This window comes from Xyrauchen texanus, chromosome 25 (genome assembly GCF_025860055.1).
Source record: "Xyrauchen texanus isolate HMW12.3.18 chromosome 25, RBS_HiC_50CHRs, whole genome shotgun sequence".
NCBI classification, from domain to species: Eukaryota; Metazoa; Chordata; class Actinopteri; order Cypriniformes; family Catostomidae; genus Xyrauchen; species Xyrauchen texanus.
The window spans coordinates 31,203,267-31,229,153 of NC_068300.1; the positions used below are offsets into that span (position 1 = coordinate 31,203,267).

At 44.3% G+C, this 25,887-nt stretch overlaps 1 protein-coding gene across 1 annotated transcript in view; it reads left to right on the top strand.

Annotated features, from left to right (window-relative positions):
• Positions 1-25,887, top strand: part of cntn3a.1 (contactin 3a, tandem duplicate 1) — a 177,815-nt gene that overhangs the window by 53,157 nt on the left and 98,771 nt on the right. Inside the window, exons 3-4 of the mRNA XM_052091452.1 lie at positions 2,106-2,238; positions 21,216-21,391. Coding sequence (XP_051947412.1) covers positions 2,106-2,238; positions 21,216-21,391 — 309 coding nt within the window. The remainder of the gene's footprint in view (positions 1-2,105; positions 2,239-21,215; positions 21,392-25,887) is intronic.

Here is a 25,887-nt window from a genome sequence, read left to right on the forward strand (position 1 = left end):
CGCATATCATGCACCCGAAGCCGGCACCTCTATAGGCAAACATAATTTAATCATAAATCTCCTTAGGGGAGCAAGGCGACTAAACCCCTCTCGCCCTGCTACATGTCTGACTTGGGGCCTATCATTGGTCCTAAAATCACTCGTGGGGCGCCCCTTCAAGCCTCTGGACTCTATTAAATTGTGTGTGCTTTCTCTTAAAACCGCATTACTGCTGGCTCTGACCTCAGTAAAAAAGTCATTCATTTACAGCATACTCATGTCGATCTCTGTCCTGCAGGACTGCGGCATCATGCGTCCTCTCTAGAGGGTTATGTTGTGAAGTGTATCGTGATAGGACTCTGTTCCCCATAGTGTCGACTTCCTGATGCAATTTCAAGTGTACTGAGTCATGGGGGCCTGAGTAGCTCAGCTAGTAAAGACACTGGCTTCCACACCTGGAGTCAGAAGCTGGAATCCAGGGCATGCTGAGTGACTCCATTCTGGCTTCCTAAGCAACCAATTGGCCCGTTTCTAGGGTTCCCCGTGCATGTTTCTGAGCGCCTTGGCCTGGTGGACTTGCAGGAGGGCCATGGCGTGCAGGGCGGAAGCGGCGCATCCAGCGGCGCTGTAGGCCTTCACGGTAAGTGAGGATGTGGTCCTACAGGGCCTGGAGGGGAGTACAGGGCGACCCCGCCAGGTGGTAGGGTTTCCGGGGCATAGGTGGAGCGCAACCACCCTATCCACCTGAGGAATCGGCGTGTATCCGTGGCGCGCTCCACCGTCGAGGGTAGCGAGAGCGGATGAGCGAGTGGCGAGGCTGTGAGCGGCGCCCGGACCCCAGGAACCAGTCATCCAGCCGTGATGGCTGTGGGGAGGATGGATGGTTCCAATCCAGCCCCATGCTAGCGGCAGCCCGGGAAAGCATGTCGGTCATCTACGCATTGGCCTCAGCCTGGGCATGCTGGCTCGAAAGCGGCAGCCCAGGGGAGTCCTCTGCATCAGAAGCCGCACTCTCCGATGCAGCGGCCATCTCGTCCACTTCGAGCTCGAGAGGATAGGCATACTGGCTGTGAGCCGAGCCGCTGTTACCTCGAGCACAGACGGGAGTCAAGGAGCGTGCTGGAGTGCAGGTGGTCCGAGGGGGCGTACCCGGTGGAGCTGCACCCGCTGCCATCCCCAGATCGCCTCCAGTGCCAGCCCCATCGTCCTCAATCCTGTGGGAATAAGGAGCAATGCGGGGGGCGGCTGGAGTGGCTTGCTTTCTTTTAAAAGCAAGCTGCGACCGCAACGTTACCATGGTCATGCTCTCGCAGTGAGAGCATGATCCATCCACAAACGCAACCTCGGTGTGATTGCTGCCCAGACACACGAGACAACGTCTGTGGCCGTCTGAAGCGGAGAGCACTCTACTGCATCCAGGAACATCACAGGGGCGGAAAGGCATCTTTATAAAGACGCGTCCTGAAAAGGACGTTCAACGCCGCTGTGTTTTGCTCATTTAGAGGAAATTACTCTTTTAAATAAAATCACTCTTTTAGAATAACTCTTTTGAGTTGTCTGCGCTGTCGAAGCGCCCAGGGGCAAAAATGCACAGCCGTGCAAGAAAGAGAAAGCCGCTGTTATGCGCCGTCAATCCAACAGCATGCAGATTGTCAGAGGAAAAAGCAGGAACTGGTGTGTGTGACTCGCAGCAGTTGAGAGAGCGACAGAAGGGGAACTGAGGTTACATCTGTAACCGAGATGTTCTCAGTAATGTCATACAATAGCTGTTTATTGTGACCACCTCTTCAAGCTTAATGACACACATCAACTTTAAGGAAACAATTGCAGTTTCACTTTTTACAGTATTAATTAGACAAACATCTCACATGTCTGTATTTTACCACATGATTTGCTTATATTGGTCTCTATGATATTAGTATCTTGAAGCAAGCATCCTATAGTCTCAAGTGTTTTTAAGAGTTCTGTGATTATCCCAACGTTGTGCTGCCCACAGCTATTAAATGACAGCTAGGTTTAGATCCAATGAACAGATCAAAACAGCTCTATAGAGGTTTTTCCAACTCTAGCATCTTAACGTAGTATTGACTAGCATGGTAATTCACTGTTCTTTTCCTCACCTTCAGAAGGCAGTAGTCCTCTGAGGCCAGTATTCACCAAACAGCCGGGAAGTATTGTGTTCCCTCTACATCTTAATGAGCCCAGCCGAGAGGTCACCTTCAGCTGTGAGGCCCAGGGACATCCACCGCCATCGTACAGGTGAGATCCTGCATTATAGAATAAACATGCTTATTTTAATAATTTTCTTGGTCAGTGATAATCAAGGAATTCTGTAATATAATGAAATATTTGCTTTTTATATGTTGCTTACAAAAAAGGCAACTTTTGAATGACCGTCAAAGAAGACACAGGCTATTTGTCCCCTGACAGTAAGTTGTAGTTACAGCATCTGTCAGCAGGGGCTAACTGGGCCATGCCAACCAGTCAAACCTTGACTCTTGTGTGACAATCCATAATAATACTTGATTAACCTGTTCAATAATTTCGTCAATACCACATCTATGATTTATTTCAAGCTTAGTGACCTTGAAAGTTATCCTCTTATTGAGCACATGTTTGGTATTTCTAACAAGTAGGGAACCCCTTTTCAGGTTGCCAAGGACATTTATTTTATCAAAGACTGAGCCTTTTTTTGCTGGCATTACGAAAGCCCTTTGTATTGTCACTACAGTCCTTTATTTGACATATCTTGAGTCAAGACCAATCTGAACCAGTCTCTGCTGGCTTGGCTTTTCTCGTTCTTTTATTTATTTATTTTGTGCAAGACCCACGCAGAGTCTAATTTGATTTAATTTTCATTCAAATTAATTATTCAGCTACCTCTGTTGTTTATGTGGCTACTCTCCTGCTCTTTCTTTGGTTTATTCTTGTTCTCGTGTGTGCTTGATTCCTTGTCTGTGTGATTTTAATCAGCACACAACTGACTGGTGAATCCAATGCAATGCATATGAGCTGGCCTAATTTTGCTCAGTGTACTGATTAGTATCAGAGACTATTTAGCAGAGACGGGCCACTTCTATAAAAATTCCAATCCCAGTGGTCAATGGATATAGAAAGGATGTCCCTCCTTACATTTAAAAGAGCCAGTCACCTTTTAGACATGGACACAGCCTGTCAATCAACTTGTGCATTACAAGTCAGGAAAATTTTGTTTTTTGGGCGTATTCTGAGGTAAAGAAGCACAATTTAAGATTCCATTGTTGTCAATGATTTGAAATATGTTCTTTGATTGTAATCTTGACCAACCGCTTTGAGATTCCGGTGTTCCCCCATTCAAGTAGATAGGAGATGCATTGTCTGAAAATAATAAATAACTGGAAATAAAATATACTGGAAATTGCACTGAGATTGTGCTTTGAACATGGGCAGTGCAAGGGGTGGGTTGGTTTTTAGTAAAGCCCAAAATATATTTTTATCACATTATCCTTACTCCTAGGTTTCATGTCTGTTCATGTCACTAATAAAGGCTGAGCTTTAAATTTAGAGCTTTAAATTTACTCTACGCTTCACATGTAGTCTTGCATGCCAGACATTTGGCTATAGTTACAAAGTCTTACGCACATTGCTGTTTATTCTGTGTTTACATTACGGTACATTACGGTGAAAAAAATACTTTGTGGTCATGGCTACCTTCCATCTAGATAATTCAATAATACTCACTGAATATTTCAGAGACATAACTTCACATACAGTTGTGCTCAAGAAATTTGTAAATGTTTAGGACAAAAGGCTGGACCACTCTTGGGGTTCTATATTAAAAAATGTAATTAAAGTCAGTAGGATTTTTTTTTTTTTTTTTTTTTTTAACATTAGTAATATTGAAAGATTAATTTAACCCATTAAGCTCTGAAGAAGATTTCCTGTTTCAGTTGCATGCCCAAATAGAAAGGCTCTACTAGAAAAAAAAAAAAAAGAAAAAAAAAGAGGGGCAATTGTTTGGGCCTTGTTTTTAAAAAAATACTTGTCAAATTTTGAAATGATATAGATTATGATAAATTATGAGAGTCTAAGAAACGTCTCGGGTTACATGTGTAACCCTTGTTCCCTGAAAAAAGCGGAACGAGATGCTGCGCTGCTAAGCGCTATGGGGAACAATCCTAGTTGTGACCGAGCTGTGAATAATGTGTGTAACACGTCAATGAACATTGACCGGAATTTATAGCCTCAGCTGATGTAATCATTAGATGCACCTGAGGCCAGGCTATAAATGGATGCGTCACCAGGTGTCGTCAGATACTTCTTTTTGAAGAGCAGTCCTGGGACGTCCCAGTGCGGCAAAGAAGCGCAGCTAAGCGCTATGGGGAACGCAATATCCACGCCGCCGCACTGGGGGCTGTCCGGACCCCTACGGTTGTGCAGTGTACTCACAAAAACACGAGAGGTCTCAGACATGAGCTTGAACAGTAGCATAAACATCTAAACCATTACATTTTGATGAATGTGTGCGGAGAAGACCAGCCTGCCGCATCACAAACTTGTTCAGGCATGAGCTGAGATGTCAACTCAAGGGCATAAGAGCCCAGAGTGCAGAACATACAAACTATAAAAGTCCAGTGAATGTGTGTGGAGAGGACAACCTGCCACATCACAAACTTGTTTAGGCATGGGCTGAGATGTCGACTCAAGGACATAAGAGTCCGGAGTAGCAAAGCATCTAACCCATAAAGTTCGATGAATGTGTGCGAAGAGAACCCTATCGCAACACAAACTTGTCATAAAAACTGATGAATGTGAGCGGAGAGGACCAGCCTGCCGCGTCACAAACTTGTTCAGGCATGAGCTGAGATGTCGACTCAATGGCATAAGAGCCCGGAGTGCAGAACATACAAACTATAAAAGTCCAATGAATGTGTGCGGAGAGGACAACCTGCCACATCACAAACTTGTTTAGGCATGGGCTGAGATGTCGACTCAAGGACATAAGAGTCCGGAGTAGCAAAGCATCTAACCCATAAAGTTCGATGAATGTGTGCGAAGAGAACCCTATCGCAACACAAACTTGTCATAAAATCTGATGAATGTGAGCGGAGAGGACCAGCCTGCTGCGTCACAAACTTGTTCAGGCATGGGCTTGAGATGTCGACTCAAGGGCATACGAGCCCGGAGTGGCAGAACATCCAAACTATAAAAAACGAATGAATGTGTGCGGAGAGGACAACCTGCCGCATCACAAACTTGCTGCAGAGGGAGACCTCTAGCCAAGGTTTTAGAGGTGGAGAGCGCCCTAAAACCTACTGGCGAAGCTTGACCGCGCACCTCGTAGGCCCGGGCAATAATGAGGATGCCTCTTAGAGGGCACCCCGCCCACCAAGCCGTGGGAAACCGCAGTGGCCACATAGAACCTGGCAGTGTCAAGGCAGGTGCCCGCTGACAGTTCTTTCTACAGAAAATCCAGAACTGAAGCAAACTGGCAGTTAGTTGGTTCTGTAATATGAACTTTAGTAGAAGGAAACGCATGCAGGCACATTTGTGCTATGTATGCGTCACCACGATCAGCCTCCCTGGGCGACTCGGGGAGAAGTAGAGGAGACATTGCGCTATCAACAGAGGCGAAGAGGTCCTCTTCTACCCTGAAAAATCTACCCAGATCAGTTCCAAGTGGAGGGAGCCCTAGCACTTGAAATGGTCTCGATAACCTCAAGATAAAACCCTGTGAACCTCATTTGGTACCCTTAGGGGCCAGACATGAAAGATTTCACAATTCGGGCCAAGGATGAGAAGGTCCTCCCTGTTCGGAATTGCCCAAGGCGAGCCGTCGAGGAGAGGTATTAACTCCGAGAAACATATCCTGTTCGGCCAGCGCAGCGCCATTAAAAGGAGGCAAGACCCTTGCTGGTGAACATTGCCAAGACTCCCGGGAGCAGAGAAACCGGGGAAACAAACGCATACAGACGCATTCTGGGTCATGTATGTGTCTTAACGTTCAGACCCAAGGGGGCTGGGTGATTTCAGGGAGAAGTAGAGGAGACATTGCGCTATTCATAGAGGCGAAGAGGTCCTATTCTTCCCTAAGATCTCACCCAAACTTGTTCCAAGTGGAAAAAGCCCGGCATTTAAAAAGGTCTCGATAACCTCAGGAGAAAGACCTGTGTCCCTCAGTTGGTACCCTTAGGGGCCAAACATGAAAGATTCCACAATTTGGGGCAGGGATGAAATATTGCCCTGTGCCCAAGGAATCACCCAAGGCGTACCGTCGAGGGAAGAGATTAGCGCGGTGCTATCAGTAAGAGGCAAAAACCCTTGCTGGAGAACTCTGGGCAACTACTACCTTAGGGTGGAGTTCTTAACTCCCCCATTGGTATTTTCTGTCTGGACAGTAAATCTGCTCCCACATCCATGGATATAACTGACCTGAGTGACAGGAGCTTGCCCTGGGCCCTAAGGAGAATCCGACGCGTCAGAACAACAAGTATAGCTGACAAGAACGTGGGTCTCCTTGATAATTTATGTAAGAGGCTAGGGCTGTATTGTCCACCCGCACCAAGACATGGCAGCCTCAGGAGGAGGTATTTCAGGGCCAGAAATACAGCCATCAACCCGAGACAGTGACTGTGACAACCGAGCTGACGACCCTCCTATCCCCTTAAGCTATGAGTTGACTATGCGTTCAAGATGGCGCCATTGTGTGTGGCTTGCCGTCTGTCACTGTTATTGCTGTGTGTGTTTTTGCTGTTTGTCTTGCTTTTTGCTCGGGATGTCGATTCCCTGCTGGTGTATGATCGCCAAACACTACTGGATTTGCGATTTTCTGCTGAAAATGTAGTAAAATTGGATGATGGTGGACGTGAAACCTTGCCCCTGCTCCTGGCGAGGTTCCCGGCTCACCTTTGGCACGCCCGGCTCCACCTTCTCGGCGTGAGCGCCGAAGAAAGCGCACCCGCCGCCGGGGAAATCGTAGTGGCCGGTTGGTGAGGTTGAAGGCCCGTCTTTCATGGTGTTCTAGGCCTTTTTGGACTGAGTTTGGAGTCGTGACTAGCCTCGTTATTCCTCGACGCTCGCTGGACCCTGTCGGCGCCTGGCTGATACCTGTCGTCGGCCCGGAAGAGGTGTTCCAGCCCCGCGGCCCCTGCTCTCCTCGTCCCCGCTGGCGCGGAGTCAATCACAGCAACTTGCGGTCTCTGTGTCGGGTTTCACGAACATCCAGCGCCACGGATCCGCCGGTTCCTGCTAGGTTTGGGCTGGTAAATGCTAGATCTCTAGCAAATAAGACTTTTGTCTTAAAGGATTTTTTCACGTCCCGAGGACTGGATTTCCTCTGTGTTATGAGACATGGCTGAGTGATGGTGAGTCCAGCGCTTTCACAGAATTTTTACACCATGATTGCTGTTACCTTAACTCCCCGCGAAAATCTGGCCGAGGAGGAGGAATAGCGACTGTATATAAGAGTCATTATAAATGTAAGCAGATATTGCTGTCATCCGCTTTCAGCAGCTTTGAGCTAAGTTTATTTGAGATTGGTCGCTCTCACACAGTGTTGTGTGTCGTGGTCTATCGGCCCCCCAAGTACAATAAGGACTTTTTAAATGATTTTTCTGATTTTCTGGCTGAAATCATGCCTAAATATGATCGTGTTCTTATTGTTGGGGATTTTAATGTTCATGTGTGTTGTCCTGATAAGCCAATGACAAAGGGTTTTCTAAACCTCATTGATTCATTTAATCTTGTGCAATCTGTGTCTGGACCCACACAAGAACATGGACACACACTTGATCTTGTTTTATCATATGGTTTGCCTGTTCTTAATATAGAGATATGTGACGCAGTGTTTTCTGACCATATGCCGGTATTATTTGAGACTGCTCTTGCCTGTCATACATTTAAACCTCGGCTGCTGCAAGGCGCTGTCGCATGATTAACCCTTCCACTGCTGCTCAGTTCTCGGCTGCTTTCAGTCAGAACACCATCACCCCTGAGTCTGTATTGCACACAGAAGAGCTTAGCTCATGGTTTCACTCCACCTGCCAAACTGTTTTAGACACTGTGGCTCCATTAAAATCCAGGCAGCCAAAAACTAAATCTGAGCCCTGGTTAAATGACATAACTCATGCTGCCAGACGTGAGTGCCGTAGAGCTGAGCGCAAGTGGAAGAAGGACAAACTGCAGGTGTCTCTTCAAATGTTAAGGGATTGCTGGCGTCATTTCCAGGAAACTGTGAAAGATGCCAAAAGAAAACATTTCACAGATATTATTCTGGCAAATAGTCGCAAGCCTCGTGTTTTGTTTAACACCATTGACTCACTTTTAAATGCACCACAGAATGCTTGTATGGAGGCATCCCCTGCTATGTGTGAAAATTTCCTTTGCTTTTTTTATTGATAAGGTCACTTCTATTAGGTCTCAAATTGCGCCTTCAGCTTCAGACCCTTCAATCTCTGTCCCTTGCTCGGTTGTTTTTGATCATTTTGAGCCGGTGACTTTTTCTTTTTTAGAGGAGGTAGTTGGTCACTTGAAGCCCTCGGGTTCTCCAAATGATGCTGTTCCCCCTCGACTATTTAAGGAGGTTTTCCCCACTGTAGGACCATCTGTGGCTGCATTTATAAACAGTAGTCTGACCTCGGGTGTGGTCCCTGAAATTTTGAAACATGCAGTGGTTCAACCTCTGATTAAAAAACCTGCTCAGGATCTGTCAGTTCTTGCTAATTTCAGGCCTATTTCCAAACTGCCCTTCCTTTCAAAAATCCTGGAGAAGATTGTGCACAGTCAATTATTGGTCTTTTTGGAAGAACATAATATACTAGAGGTTTTCCAGTCCGGCTTTAAAACCTTGCACCGCACCGAAACCGCTCTTTTAAGAGTTTTTAATGATATCTTTTTAATGACTGACTCTGGCGACTGTGTTATCTTTGTGCTTTTGGATCTAACTGCTGCATTTGACACAGTGGATCATGAGATATTGATTTCACGTTTAAGGCAGTGGGTGGGCATCAGTGGCATGGCACTGGAGTGGTTTAGGTCATATTTAGCGGATCGAACTTTTTGTGTCAGCATAGGTGAATTTGTATCCTCCACTGCTCCTCTCTTGTGTGGGGTCCCACAGGGCTCAGTCCTCGGCCCTCTACTTTTCTCTTTGTATTTGCTTCCACTTGGTTCCACACTTAGAAAGTACGGCATTTCATTCCACTGTTATGCAGATGACAGTCAGATTTATGTACCCCTTAAAAAGAAAAATGATAACTCTGTTGGACAACTACTCAATTGTCTCGACGACATAAAGGCCTGGATGGCTCTGAACTTTTTAAATTTGAATGATAAAAAAACAGAAGTGATGGTTTTTGGAGGCACCACTGGGACCCCGCCTGTAGATCTGGGCTCCTTGGCACCCTATATTAAATCTAACATTACAAATCTAGGAGTTAAAGTGGACCCTGAGCTTAAATTTGACAGTCACATCAAAGCTGTTGTCAAATCAAGCTTCTTTCATTTGAGGCAGCTGGCTAAAATAAAGCCAATTCTGTCAAGACAACATTTTGAAACTGCAATCCACGCCTTTGTAACTACACGGCTGGACTATTGTAATTCCCTATATGTGGGGGTTAGTGGGTCCTCCATCACCCGTCTCCAGATGGTACAAAATGCAGCAGCACGTCTTTTAACAGGCACACGTAAACATGAGCACATTTCCCTATTTTAGCTTCATTACATTGGCTGCCTATTCAATTTAGGATCCATTTTAAAATTCTGTTATTTGCTTTTAAATCTTTAAATGGTCTTGCCCGCCATACCTCTCTGAGCTTCTACACTCTTATAAACCCGTCCAGCTCTCAGGTCAGATGATCAGCTGCTCCTGACTGTGCCTAAAACTAAGCGTAAGCTCAGAGGGACCGTGCCTTTGCTGTGTCTGCCCCTAGACTATGGAATGATCTGCCTTTGCATGTAAAGCAGGCCTCTTCTTTATCTGTTTTTAAAACCCTTCTTAAAACCCATCTTTTCTCTGTGGTTTTTAACACCTAGTAAGAGGTTGATTTTATTTACTCGATTTTATTTACTTGATTGTATTTGTTACTTTGTTTTTATTGTATGGTTATTAATTGTACATATGTTTATGTATATTTTTCTATATTTTTATGTACAGCACTTTGGTCAACTTTGGTTGTTGTAAAGTGCTTAACAAATAAAGTTGGTATGGTATGGTAAGCTGGACGACCACTTCAGGCCGCTACCCCGCCTGTCAGGGAGGTGTCTGTCATTAGCAGCCTGCGACAACAGGACGCACCTAGAGTGGGACCCAAGGCAGAAACCTGGGGTCTGAACCACATAGAAAGGGAATGAAGCCTGAGGCGCGTAACCCTTATTAGCCTAAGGGTTTTGGCCCTTGGAAGAAATCCCCTGACTTTGGGCCACAACAAAAACGGTCTCATGAGCAGAAGGTCCAGTGGGATCACAGAGGACGCGGTCACCCTGAGACCTGGAAATCGTTGATACTGATAACAGTGCAAACTTGACCTAGGCTGACTTTTCTCAGGGTGATCTGAATGGACTCAATCCTAGCGGGAGACAGTTTTGGCCGCATTGTGATTGAACTCCATATGATGCCCCGATAAACAGTGTTCTGAGTGGGAGAGAGGACGCTTTTCTTGGCGTTGAGCCTCAACCCCAGAGAAACAGATGAGCTAAGACGATGTGCCTGTGCTGAACTGCCAGTTCCTGGAACGGCGCTAGGATCAGCCAGTCGTCTACATAATTCAGAATGCAGATGCCCCGGATTCGCAAGGAGCCAGCGCTACATCATGCATTGTGAATGTGCGGGTAAAAGGGCTAGGCCGAGTGAAAGAACCTGACACTGGAAGACTTCGCCCCCGGAAGCGAACCTCAGGAACTTTCCATGTTGTGGCAGAACTTCTAAATGAAGTATAGAAGTGCGTCATAAGATCGATGGTGACAGCCAAATGAGTTGTAGGGTTTGAGACATGACCGTCTTGATAGGCATCATCTAGGACTTGAACACCCACGGGCAGTTCAAGCTTTAAGATCTAAGCCAGACGCCACCCCTCACCCTCCATGGGAAACGGGAAGTATTTAGTGTAATAACCTAACTCTCTCTCTGGAAGGGGAACTCATTCCATGGCCCCTTTAACTAGGAGATTTTTTTTATTTATTTTTTTACATAAAAATGAAATCCAGATTACGGTAGTGAAAACACGCCATTGAAACACAGAAAAGCGGCGAGTGAATTAAATCCTGATGCCCGTATAAGACCCACAGAAAAGAATATATCTGGCAGAAATTTCCACGCTGCCAGGATCTCTGAGATGGTTACTAGATTTTAACTAGGGATGCACCGAAATGAAAATTCTGGGCCGAAACCGAAACCGAAAATCCAGGATGCACTTGGCCGAAAACCGAAACCGAAACCGAAATTTTTACCTATTTAAAAAAAAAAAAAAAAAAATGTTGTGTATAATTGTATTAATGTTATACTTTTTCATTAATTTCATGAATTTAATTAATCTGAATTGAAAAACTACAAACCAATAAAATAAATCACACTTTTATTGAAAGTAGCACAACAAAATTGGACAAAAAATATATTAAAACTATATGAAATATTCTTCTTCTTTCAGTTCTGTAAAAATCTAATTTTACAGATTTTATTAACAATTATCCAAATAATGTAAAGTTTTAGAAAACTATTATATGCAAAACAACAGTCAAGTAATGAACTTAGCTAACATCTTTCAAAAAGTTTAAATATGCAACAGTAATTTTAATTAAAACAACAGGCAGAACACAGAATGGTCTCTATTCCACTGATCTATATATATCTATAATATATAATTATATATATAGATCAGTGCTCTATTCTGTTTATGTAAACGTATGTACACTTTAAGTGAAAATGATTGTGCAAAACAGCAGTAATTGAACTAAATCCAACCTCAACTGTAAACGACAGATGTATCCTCAAGTGAAGAACAAGTGTAATGTAATTGCTATTCACATCATATTGGACCGCTTTCTATTTAAGTACAAGTGACAGGTTTCTCTTCAAGAACAAAAGTTGCTTAAACGTTCTGACCGTCTCTCCTGTCAGAAAGCTCATCAAGAACATGAGATGCTGCACTGAACAGTCTCTCACTCTCTGTGCTGGTGCTTGGGCAGATAAATACCTGTGCGCAATCCGCGCAAGCAAAGGAAAGCGGTGTTTGTTTATGCGCCCGTAGTCAAGGGGATTGTCGCTTCTGGAGTAGTTCAGATAAATACATCTCAAGTTGTGTTGTAGCTGCGCTAGTTGTGACATTTTCCTATAGAATCTCTTGCTGTATTCTGTATATATATATATCTTGAAAGTTCTGCTGAATAAACACTGCAGATCGCAAATTTGATGTCCTTATCAGAAACTTTGAAGAATTTCCACACCGCTGACATGATCGGCCTTTGTTTGGTAGCGCCGTGATAAGGGCTAGATCGATCCAGATTGAAATCTGAGCACTGAGGGGCAGGGCGAGGAGGTATATATTTTCGGCCTTTTTTCTCTTTCGGCCGAAAACCGAAAGTGCTGAAAGTGCCATTTTCGGCCGAAAATTTTCGGCGGCGAAATTTCAGTGCATCCCTAATTTTAACACTTCCTGTTGAGGGGTTGTCGAGTGTTTCGCGTCCTGAATATAATGCAGGAACAGCGAAAACACCCAATTTTGACAGAAGCCTCTGCAACCCGAAACACCAAGAGGTGGCGGGAATGGAGGGGCTTTGAGGGGGTGAAGCACGCGCCCCATCCCGAGGGGAGCTACCCCCTAATCTAGGCGCAAGACCATCAGGGTTTTCTCTTACTAGAAATCATAGTCCTGAGGTCTTGCTTTGGGGGCTGGCGAGGGCGTCGAGACTGTCCCCAATCCCTGGGAGGAGGAGCACGACTCGCCATGCATCACTGAATACCCCCGTGCCTCAGCACCCACGATAGTCGAATATAATGACGTCGAGGGTATTTTTTTTTTTAGGGGTTCCTCCATGAGCGAGAAAGCTCTTCATGGAGGTTATCAAAGAAGGGAATGGACTCATGAGGCGTTCCCTTTCTTAGACTGGAAGATCAAATCTATCCCCTAATTTGGAGGGTTTGGGGGTCTTTTTTTCGCATGGCCAGTCCAACTGGAGTCTGGCAACCGCACGAGTAACAACATCGAGCAATTCCTCCGTAGATTTTTTATCGCGGACGGAAAGGTCAGAGGCGGAAAGAGAATCGCGATTCTCCTCATGATCCGAAGAAGTGTCGGAACTTGCTTCGAGAAGCTGAGTTTGGGGAGAGAGCGAGAGAAAGGGATAAACCCGTCTCTTGCTCCTAAGCCAAATCCATGCAAGAGCCCCACGAACGATCTCTTTTTTTTTTTTTCGTGAGTGCTGACTCTCGGAAGCAAGCGAGGCGAGCGCGAAGCACTTTGCCTGAAAGCAAATCGCAGTGCTCGCACCCACCCTGTGTTCATTGACGTGTTACACACATTATTCACAGCTCGGTCACAACTAGGATTGTTCCCCATAGCGCTTAAAAGCGCAGCATCATAGTGAAGCTTTTTGTAAAGGGAACTGCTAAAAAATCACACACAAAAAAACTTTAGCCAAAAATTCACTTTTGTCCACTTATTTTTCTGATTTGACATTATATACTGTATCTCAGGGTGTAAATAAGGTGGCTCTGAAAATATGCTTTTGTTTCATTCCCAATCATGTCACGTGTAACTTGTAACATTTTCTGTTATTTTTTTTTCGAGCTTAATAGGTTAATTTAAAATGAATATTAACAGATATTGTCCTTAGTATTATAAGTTTCCATTTTGAGATATAAGGTTTTACACTTTTTCCAGTCTGCAGACATGTATACATTTGAATTAAAATGTAATATTGTACAACCTCTATTTTCATTTTAACTTATTCAAGGGAAAAGCAGCCAGCCTAAAGGTCCAACATCTGTCTACAATCAGCAGAAAATTATGTTTATTGTGAAGTTAAAATTCTTTCAAACGTGTTTTTTAAAAGAGTTTGAATATTAATAAAGATGAATTCAGAAAGTGTGACTGCCCTTAGTTTTTGTAATGCTATTCAGCTAATAAAATGTACATTTTTATATTTTCAGAGCATTTGACTGCAGAATTTGGATGAAGTTTAAATACATGGAATGTTCCCAACTGCACTGCATGGGCATTTACCATCCTCATGAGAAATACTCTATATATTCAGAAAATAATATGTATAGAGCACAGACCTGTAAGATTGCCATTCTAGTGAACCAATTTATTTCTTTATAAAGTGCATCATTGAATTTGAGTGACAGCACAGAGCAAACCATAGGCTGTTCATGCAAATATATCTTGTCCAAGCCCCATGAATTTACTTGTGCAGCACGGTACAAATTTTTATCAATATATAAAGGTCATAGACATGTGTGTGCAAAGAAGATGTGACCTGATGTTTTCAGTGATGTATTGATTTTCAATGTACATATAATCAGACAAGTAATTGACATGGATCACTTCTTTGTGCACATAACAATCAGATGGTCAGCATACTATTTAGTAACCTTCTCTGTTTTGTCAATAAAAATGACCCATGTTTGTTGTGGAATATGCAAAGCAGAATCATTTGTTCTAATTTGTATGTCACAATGACAAAAAGGTCAATTACGATTTGATGATGTACAAAGGCACTGATTATGTTACTAGACTGTATTGATTCATTGTGTGAGGACGTACAGACAGGCTGTTGTAGCTGTGGTTGTGAACTCATGTGCCTCTCTTGGGTGTTGTGATGGCTTCTAATGCTTTAGGGGTGACTACAGTCATCGATCTGTTGTAGAAGTCATGTCTATCTGCTTAAAAGGCTTTGCTGTTGTAGTTTTTGTGATATATGCTGCATATATAAAACAAGTAGTTCTCCGTTGTGCACATATAAAACAAATACTCTTATTTTCAGTATTTATAAAAAGTCAGTGGCTATTGTACTTGTAGTATATTAGATTAGATTAGATTAGATTAGATTAGATTAGATTAGATTAGATTCGATTAGATTAGATTCAACTTTATTGTCATTGTGCAGAGTACAAGTACAAAGTCAACGAAATGCAGTTAAATAACTTTATATACCTGTATGCTATTATATTACATTACACTAATACTGTATGTGTTATACTATTATATTAAAATAGATACTGTTTGCAACCCAGTCTAAATACTAACACTGTTAGTTATTTATTTTATAAAGCAGCATAAAATGAAATACAAATATAACATTAAGCATTGCTATGTGCTTGTCCTTTTGTATAAGTAAATTGGTCATTCGCTGAGACAAAAACAAAAGAAAAGACGTAAGAACGAAAAAAATAAAAGCCTCCATCATCATCATGTACACCTAATAGGGATTAAGAACACAGTGCAGAAAGACGGTAAATCATTACTCACCCTCAAGCCTGTATGAATTTCTCTCTTCTGAGGAACACAAAATTAGAGTTTAGCAGAATGTTAGACACAGTCACCATTCACTGTCACTGCATCTTCTTTTTTCTCTCTCCATAAAATAAAAGTGGATTGAGACTGAAACTAACATTCTCCCTAACAGCTCCTTTTGAGTTCCATGAAAGATAGAAAGTCAGACAGATTTGGAACAACATAAAGGCGAGTAATGACAACAATATTTTGTAACACTTCACAATAAGGTTCCATGCATTAACGTCATGGTTACTGTTGTAACCTCCATTCTCAGAGGGAACCGTGAGAAGTACATCATGGGGAGTTTGCCTGAGAAGGGAACTAAGCCCGTGGAGCCCGACCCAGTACAGAGCACCAGTACCAATTGCTTCGCTGAATCCGCCGGCCAGAAGGCTAGTTAGGAGAACATCCAGGGAGCGACGCTTAGTGGCTAACCTGGGATAGAAGGTGCACAGGATCAACTTGGTGAAGGGCACTGTGTGCAAATGGAACACCCTGCCGGTTGTAACACGTTACCGAGTTCTACCGGCTTGGACCTGACAAAACACAGGACGAGACTGACTCAACCCTGAGATTGTAAAATCTGGCAAAGGTATTGGGTGTTGCCCAGCCCACTGCTCTGCAGATGTCTGCTAAGGAGGTGCCTCAGGATGAACGTGAGAATGTGCCGAACCGAACTCCAGGCAGGTGTCGCTGACAGAGAACGCATGCAGGTCCCCAACCCTCTTGATGCCTCTAACGCAATCAGGAGGGCCGTCTTCAGGGAGAGGGCCTTGAGCTCAACTGAATCAAACTGCTCGAAGTGGGGTCTCTGAAGGCCCAAGAGGACCACTGAGAGATCCCAGGAGAAGAACAGGCTAGGTCGGGGAGGGTTCAGTCTCCTGGCGCCTTTCAGGAACCTGATAATTAAGTACTGCTTACCTAGGGACTTGCCATCTACTGTGTCGTGGTGGGCTGCGATAGCAGCTACATACACCTTCAAGGTGGAGGGGTACAGCCTCCCCTCCAGCCTCTCCTGCAGGAATGAAAGCACTGACCGTACTGCACACCTCTGCGGGTCTTTGTGCTCGATAAGAACACCAATTCGTGAACAAACGCCACTTTAGGGCGTGAAGTTGCCGTGTGTAGGGAGCTCTGGCTTTGTTGATCATGTCTAAGAATGCAGGTGGTAGATCCACTAGATCTTCCGCATCCCATCCATGGGCCAGACGTGGAGGTTCCAGAGGTCTGGGTGTGGGTGCCAGAGGGTGCCCCGTCCCTGAGAAAGAAGGTCCTTCCTCAGGGGAATTTTCCAGGGAGGTGCTGTCGCGAGGAGCGTAAGATCCGAGAACCAGGTCTGGGTGGGCCAGTAAGGGACCACCAGGATGACCTGTTCCTTGTCCTCCCTGATCTTGCACAGCACCAGTGCAAGAAGGCTCACTGGGGGAAATGCATACTTGTGTAGCCCCCGGGGACAGCTGTGTGCCAGCGTGTCTGTCCCGAGAGGAGCTCCTGCCAGGGAGTACCAGAGTGGGCAGTGGGAGTTGTCCTGGGAGGCAAAGAGAGCTATCTGAGCCTTGCCAAATCGGTCCCAGATCATCTGGATCACCTGGGGGTGGAGCCTCCACTCTCAGCTGGGCAAAACCTGCCACGACAACGCGTTTGCAATTGTGTTGCGGTTGTCAGGGATGCGAGTGGCGCGCAGCTACCTGAGTCGCGGCTGACTCCAAAGGAGGGGATGACGGGCAAGTTGTGACATATTACGATTTATGTACGCTACCGCCGCGGTGCTGGCTGAATGGATCAAGACGTGCTTGCCCCGGATTAGTGGGAGAAACTTCCATAGGGCAAGGGATACAGCCAGCAACTCTAGGCAGTTGATGTGCCAATGCAGCCAGGGTCCTGTCCAGGGGGCAGCGTGCCCTTTGCACACAGCGCCCCAAACCTGTTGAGAGGCATCTATGGTGACCAAGACACATCTGTACACCTGCTGCAAGGGGACTCCGGTTTTTTGAACGGCCAAGGGTTGAAAGTCTGACTGATAGGCCTGGTCGTCAATCGCGAACCGTAGGGAGGGTCGGTGTCGAGGCAAGATGGAGGCATGGAAGTACGTGTCCTTCAGGTGTACTGCCGCAAACCATTCTAGCTGTCGAATGCAGGTAAGAATGTTTTTCTATGTGAGCATTTTGAATGGGAATCTGTGCAAAGCCAGGTTGAGAACACGTAGGTCCAAGATTGTTCGCAACACGCCACCTTTTTGGGTACGATGAAGTAAGGGCGGAAGAGACCCTTCTTCACCTCGGCTGGAGGGATGGGCTCTATCCTGTCTTTGAGAAGCAGAATCGTGATCTCTGCCCGTAAAGTGCTAGCTTTTTTGCCGCGTACGGGGGTGGAGTGAATACCGACAAAATGAGGCAGGAGTCGGGCGAACTGAGTTGCATAGCCGAGTTGGATGGTCCTGGCCAACCAGCGCGACAGGTTGTGCAGTCCAAACTCTGCGCGAGGGGCACTAATGGGCCGATCTGTTTTGACGTACCAGGCGGGGCTTCGCGGGAGTAGGTAATAGCGCGTCGGGAAGCAGAAGAGCGTCCTGAGGCTTGGGTGCTGAGAAAAGTCTCAAAGCACTTACCTTGCTGTGCGCACCCGGCAGGGGGCGGGTTAGAGAATTAGGAAGAGGTCCTAGAGATGCGTGTTCGGAACTCGTCAGCGCTGGCCTGCCGGGGCTGAGCAGTCATGGGTCCGGAGGCGAGAGATCTGCGTCCACGGAGCCGGGAATGTAGTTTTGCGGCCAGGGTGCCGTGAGAACGCCGCGCACCGGCTGGATGACACAGGGTGTGAGGAAATCGCTCTTTATTGAGTATGTGGGTTCCGCAACCCGAAGGCGGTGAGGCAAATGAAACAAGGATTCTCCTCCTGAACCTCCACGGGGGGACGGAGTGGTCATGGTACCAGCTCCAGAGCGAATGTCTGACTGCCTGGGTCGCTCGCCTTAGGAGCACTTGGAAGCTTTCCTGGTCCTGGAAGGGGTCCTGGAGACGGAGGATGTACGCCGCCTGCGAGGTGCTCGACACTGGTTTGGCGGCACCACGGCAAGCTGTGCCATCTGCTTCTTCACCCCCGAAAACTGCTGGGCGAAGTCGTCGATGGTGTCGCCGAAGAGGCCTAGCTGGGAGACGGGGGCGTTGAGAAAGCGTGCTTTGTCAGCGTTGTGCATCTTGACAATTTTCAGCCAGAGGTGATGCTCCTGGACCACGAGGGTGGCCATCGCCCGCCCGTGTGCCTGCACTGTGACCTTCGTGGCTCTGAGAGCGAGGTCGGTGACAGAGCACAGTTCCTGCAGCACGTCGGGGTCGGAACTACCAGGTGCAGTTCCTTCAGTGCCTTGGCTTGGTGAACTTGCAGGAGAGTCATGGCATGCAGGGCAGAGGTTTCTAGTCCAGCCTCACGCTCACGGCGGGCCGGGAAAGCGTAGCGGATATCTGCGCGTCAGCCTCAGACTGGCCGATCAGTCCCGAAGGTGGCAGCCCAGATGAGTCATCAGCATCAGACACCACTGTGACGCTCTTGAAGCAGCAGTGATGTCGTCATCCAATTCCGGGGGCTCAAGGGAGAATGCTGGTTGGCCGCGAGGCGAGCCGCACCCATCCCAAGCTCGGACGGAAGCAAGAACGCGTGCCAGGGGGTGGGTGGTTCGCGAATCTGAGCCCGTCGTCATCCCCAAAACGTCTTCATCGCCAGCCGGGTCATCCTCAAAGAAGAAGGAATGATGCAGGGGGCGGCTGAAGTGGCTTTCTCCCGTGAGAAAAGAAAGCCGCAACCGCAATGTTGCCATGGCTATGTTCTCGCACTGAGAACATGAACCATTCATAAAACGCTGCCTACATGTGATCGCAGCCCAGGCACATGAGGCAGCTTTTATGACCGTCAGAAGTGGAGAGAAATCAACCACATCCAGGAGCTACACAGAGGCGGAAAGTCATCTTTAAAAAGACGCATCCTGAAAAGGACATTCAACGCCTGCTGTGTATTGCTCTTTTATGAGTGGGAACTCAAACTCTTTCAGGCAATGAAAGCGCTGTCCAAGCGCCCAGGGGTGTGGACTGCACAGCGTGTAGAGAGAGAGAACGCCAGCTGGAAATGCACTGTAGATCCAACAGTGCTGAACTCAGCTGGGCTGTTGCACAACTGTTCGGCTCCGTAGAAAAATTCTGACTGAAACCCGCTTCCCTTTATACCCGTATGTCTGGGGCAGGGCATGCAAATTCTGTCTGCCAACTTGACATTGGCCTTTTCTCAGGTTCAGAGGTACGTTTGGCGTCACAGGAAGACCCCTTGTGTCACTTCATTCGACACAACGTCGAGTGAGTGACAGAAGGGGAACATTAGATAATGCATTGGCTATCATGAACTTATAATGAATGATATTTTACAGCATTTATCAATCTTAATGTTAGTTACTAAAAATGTTAAATACAATTGTTCATTGTTTGCTCATAGTGCATGAATTAATGTTAACAGGTACAACTTTATATTTTAATGAATGAAAATGTATTAATATAGGCTACCGTATGTTGGAATTAACATTAACCAAGATTAATAAATTATATACAAGTGATATTTATTGTTAGTTCATGTTAACATATTTAGTTAACTAATGTTAACAAAAGGAAGCTTTTTGTAAAGTGTTACCAAATTAAATTTTTTGGATAAATCATCTCTTTCAGAGTACAAGTCAGTTCTCACCAGTTGCATTAAAAATGGTTGTTCAATATTGAAAAATTGCATTGAAAATAATAACAGAAAAACTCCTGAGAGAATCTTGCTGCTAAATCAGTTATGTTGTATATACAAACCCTATATGCATATTAAAGATAGATCATTTTTTCATTGTGTGTCATTTATTAATGTTATAGTATTAATAGTATTCATATTATTATAATGTATATTGTTGATACTTATTAAAATGTACTGATTCACATGGCAGAGAAAATACCTTGGATACATACATTAGATGGAGCTCTAGAAAGATGAAAGATGTAACTGGTGCATAAGTATGTTTTAAGCGTTTCTCATTACAGATGGTGTTACACAAATCATTTTGAGGGAGCACTACGATGTGACGAGACAAATTAGAGCTCTCCAATGTTACGCACATGCGATGAAGGCAGCTTTGTTGATTATAAACAGGAGCAGCAATAGTTTTGTCGCATCGCTCGTTTAAAGAGACGTGGTACAACAGCATTTGCATGTCCAATTAACAGGTTTATGCCCGTTTATATATTTAAAATACAAATTTCAGTAAATATACACTTCCCTACTGCTCGCACTCACAAGCTGCTGAATGCTACACCACGAGTGAAGGCGAGAGGGAGAGAGGGCAACGAGATAGAGGGAATTCCCTACATTTTGAAAGTGAAACATGCGGGAATGATTCAAATTGTGTTCAATCCCCGCAATCCCACGCTATTGAGTTAACATTTGTTATTGGTATTTTAATCAGCCAACTTGTAAAATTATCTTTAATTTGCCCGTTCAAAATTCCTAGCCCTATAATGTCTAACCCTGTAGTGTATATGTATGTATATGTGTAGATAGATAGCTAGATTTTTTCATTGTTTTGTATGGTTCCACCATAATATTGGGGTGTAAATAGCTGTGCTGTGTGACTAGTGTTATTTATACCTGTTGCAAATAGTCACTTCACTATAAAAATGCAAAAGATGAACAAGTTCTGGTACTCCAAGCTTTCCATTCATTCTCGACTGCTCTTCCCCTTGTGTTTTATAGGTGGAAAGTGAATGACAGCTTCATTTCCTCTCAACCTGGCTCTCGATACAGCATCTCAGGAGGAAACCTGCAAATCAGCCAGCTCAATAAAGAAGAAGATGCTGGTATTTACCAATGTCTTGCCTCCAACTCTTTTGGGATCATTCTCAGCAGAGAGGCCAGTCTCCACATTGCTTGTGAGTCACTGTTATAGACCATTCTCTTTCCAAGAATCACTTCAAAACAGGAGGGTATATGTCCTTAGTTAGTCAGCTTTTCTCCACCATTTGAGGTGGCTTTTTAGGTTTTAATTATACATTTGGGCACAGCAGAAATACTGTACCAAATACTGTAGGTGGTACATATGGGCTCTGAATATAGTCAGAGTTACTGAAACTACTGTGATAAGCACTGCAAAGAGCAGATGATCCATATTGCATTTGACTCATGAATGATGACTAAAATAAACCATAAACTGAATGTTAGAATTATTGAGATTAATTTATCAGAAAAGACTGAGCAGTATTAGTACTGCAGTATTTTATGTGTCATTGACTTTTGTCAGACAATTACAGTATAGCATTATCAACAGCCTATGTATACACAGAGCATTATCTGCACTCACATTCATTAAGGCAGGAGGGTATTCTCTATATCATGTTTGTGTATTAGCACAGGACCAGTCAAATTCCTTCAAATGAATACTTTATTCACTTATAGACAGATGAAGCAATCTGTTGGTTTTGGCGGTATGGTTCTGTTCTGGGCAAACACCGCCCATCCATGCAGCCATGCATAAACAGAGCAGGAATTGCAGTGAATTGGTTGTGGGTGGGAGTATTTGCGCTATCGTGGGTGTATGCATGTAAATTTATTTGCTATTTTCCTGAGAAATTGTTCATTGAGTTAAGTTGTTTCAAAGAGACATCTGTTTTCAGCACAAAGTCTAAACTCAGTTCCTGCATTTTCAGGTGGGAGATTCCATCAGCAGGTGTTAATAAATTTATGTCCAAACTCTGAAAATAAAGTGGAACATCAAGTTATGTCCATGATGATCACAGTTGTAGCCATTTTATGAAACAAATATTTATGAGATTTGTGTTAAACTATCTGTAGGTTATATGTTATAGTTTATATTTTGATGTTAGTATTATTATTTTTATATTTACAATTGTATTTATGATCTAATTAGGGCCCAAGCCTTGAAAAGGCAAGGCCCTATTGTTTTCGTTAGAATTATTATTATTATTATTATTATTATTATTATTATTTTTACGACTTTTGGGGCACTTTTGGGGCTCTTAACGTGCTCGAAAACTCTTGAAATTTTGCACACGGGTCAGAACCCGCGGCCATTAGGGCCGGGCTGAAGCTGGTACCTGGGCGTGGCAGGGGGGCTCGACAGCGCCCCCTGAAACAGGGTCCAAAATCTTGGTCCATAAATCAAACACGCTTGCATGTAATAATATGAAACTCGGTACACATATAGATCTCATCATTTCATATATCCTTTATACTTTTACTTTTTACCTCAGGCCAACTTGAAATCGTCTATTTAGGGTTTTTTGGAAAACGCATGCAATGGAATGTGAAATACTCCTCCTAGTCGCCACGAAACTCGGTCAGCATGAAGTCAAGACATTGAGGATGAAAAATTGACAGCGGATTTTTGATATCTCGAACGGTTTGGCCGTGGCGAGGAAACGAAATGATGGCACAAAAAGAGAAACAGGAAGTGTGTTATAACTTCTGCATACATTAATTTATCTCGATGAAACTTCAGCACTGTGTTCGCTTTAACAGGCCGATCGCATGGATGTGACTATTGTGAGTCAAAGTTATAGCGCCACCAACTGGCAGAATGAAGTGTGTCACTTTCAAAATGCTTTGAAATCTCCCTCTTATTTTTACCCGATTTACTTAAAAATTTAGGTGTATAATGTAAACACACGGCAGATGTAGACATGTGAAAGGATTATTGATATCTTCGATACTGTTGCCGCGGCAACGCTTCAAACTCGAATATTCTTTTTTGATGCTTTTGAGACTCTTAGCATACTTGAAATTGCATGAAACTCGACAGACACGTCACATTTATTAGCCAGTAGACATGTGCAAAGTTTCAGAAACGGGCGTGGTGCAGGGGCTCAGTAGCGCCACCTTTTGACAAAAGTGGGGGGGTTGCTTTACACTTTGACCCACAGTCACAAAACTCAGTAATTATATTGTTCTCATCGAGCCGGACAACTTTCTAATTTACAGTCATTAGCTCAGACCAACAGAAAGTCAGCTATTTTGGTTTGAATGTGGATGTTTTGGAGAATCTTCTCTCCCTCTCTCACTGACCCTACGTCTCTCTGTGTCTGTGGAGAGGTATTTCTGTGTTGGGTGAGATTTGCATTAAGATATTGTTTTTTAAGGTTTCCGGGACTTTTGGGGCCCTTAACGTACTCAAAAACTCTTGAAACTTTGCACACAGGTCAGAACCCGCGGCCATCATGGCCGGGCTGAATCTGGTACCCGGGCGTGGCAGGGGGGCTCGACAGCGCCCCCTTGAACGGGGTCTGAACACTTGTCCATATATCAACATGCTTGCATGTAATAATATGAAACTCGGTACACTTCTATATCTCATCGGGCCGAACAACTTTCGTGCTCTAAGTTTTACGCCAGCCCAACAGGAAGTCGGCTATTATGGGTTGTTTGGAAACACATGCTCTGGAATTATATATATTCCTCCTAGAGAATTAATCCAATCGCCACCAAACTCGGTCAGCATGAAGTCAAGTCATTGAGGATGCTACATTGCGGACGGATTTTTAATATCTCGAACGTTTTGGCCGTGGCGAGGAAATTAATTTATGACTAAAAAAGGACACATAAAGTGTGTTATAACTTAGTTAGTTCTATCTACAGTTACAAAACTCTGCGTGTATATTGTTCTTGTCAAGCTGAACAACTTTCTAATTTACAGTCATTAGCTCCGACCAACAGACAGTCAGATATTTTGGTTTGAATGTGGAACACATAGCAAATGAACTTTGAAGATCCAAAAAGCACATAAAGGTAGCATGAAAGCAAGGAAGTGTGTTATAACTTCTGCATACATTAACTGATCTCGATGAAACTTCAGCAGTGCGTAAATTATAATTACATTAATAAACCTGTACAGAGACCTCCGTATAAATACTGGCCTTCTGGATTAACACGTTTAAGTGCTGCAAAAGATATTGACCTATGACATCCTATGACATTAAAAATTATTCTACATTTGAATTACCTCATAGATGTGACTATTGTGGTTCACGGTCCTAGGCCCTGTCCCAAATGGCACACTTCATATGAATTTTCAGTCTTGTGTACATATTTCATGTGTCCATTAACTCCATGAGACCGTAGGGTGTGTCATTTTTCATTTTAGATATCAGAAGGGTGCTTGCGCATACATTGTGGTTGATATGTGCCCTCGATGCGCACTTTTGAAGAGCTCATTCCATTTTTTTTACGACTATTGGGGCACTTTTGGGGCTCTTAACGTGCTCAAAAACTCTTGAAACTTTGCACACTGGTCAGAACCCGCGGCCATTAGGGCCGGGCTGAAGCTGGTACCCGGGCGTGGCAGGGGGGCTCGACAGCGCCCCCTGAAACAGGGTCCGAAAACTTGGTCCATAAATCAAACACGCTTGCATGTAATAATATGAAACTTGGTACACATATAGATCTCATCGTTTCATATATCCTTCATACTTTTACTTTTTACCCCAGCCCAACAGGAAATCGTCTATTTAGGGTTCTTTGGAAAACACATGCAATGGAATGTGAAATACTCCTCCTAGAGAATTCCACCAATCACCACGAAACTCGGTCAGCATGAAGTCAAGACATTGAGGATGAAATATTGACAGCGGATTTTTGATATCTCGAACGGTTTGGCCGTGGCGAGGAAACGAAATTATGGCGCGAAAAGTGAAACAGGAAGTGTGTTATAACTTCTGCATACATTAATTGATCTCGATGAAACGGCAGCAGTGTGATCGCTGGAAGAGGCCGATCGCATGGATGTGACTATTGTGAGTCAAAGTTATAGCGCCACCAACTGGCAGAAGGAAGTGTGTCACTTTCAAAATGCTTTGAAATCACACTCTTATTTTTACCCGATTTACTTAAAACGTTATGTGTATAATGTAAACACATGGCAGATGTAGACGTGTGAAAGGATTATTGATATCTTAAATACTGTGGTCGTGGCAGCGCTTCAAATTTGAATATTCTTTTTTGATGCGTGGTGCAGGGGCTCAGTAGCGCCACCTGTTGACAAAAGTGGGGTATTGGTTTTATACTTCGACCTAGAGTCACAAAACTCAGGAATTATATTGTTCTCATCGAGCCGGACAACTTTCTAATTTACAGTCATTAGCTCAGACCAACAGAAAGTCAGATATTTTGGTTTGAATGTGGAACACATTGCAAAGGAAACTTTGAAGCTCCAAAAACCCCATAAAGGTAGCATATAAAGGGAGCAAATAGCAAGGAAGTGTGTTATAACTTCTGCATACATTAACTGATCTCGATGAAACTTCAGTAGTGTGTCACATGGATGTGACTATTGTGAGTCAAAGTTATAGCGCCACCAACTGGCAGAAGGAAGTGTGTCACTTTCAAAATGCTTTTAAATCACCCTCTTATGTCTCAA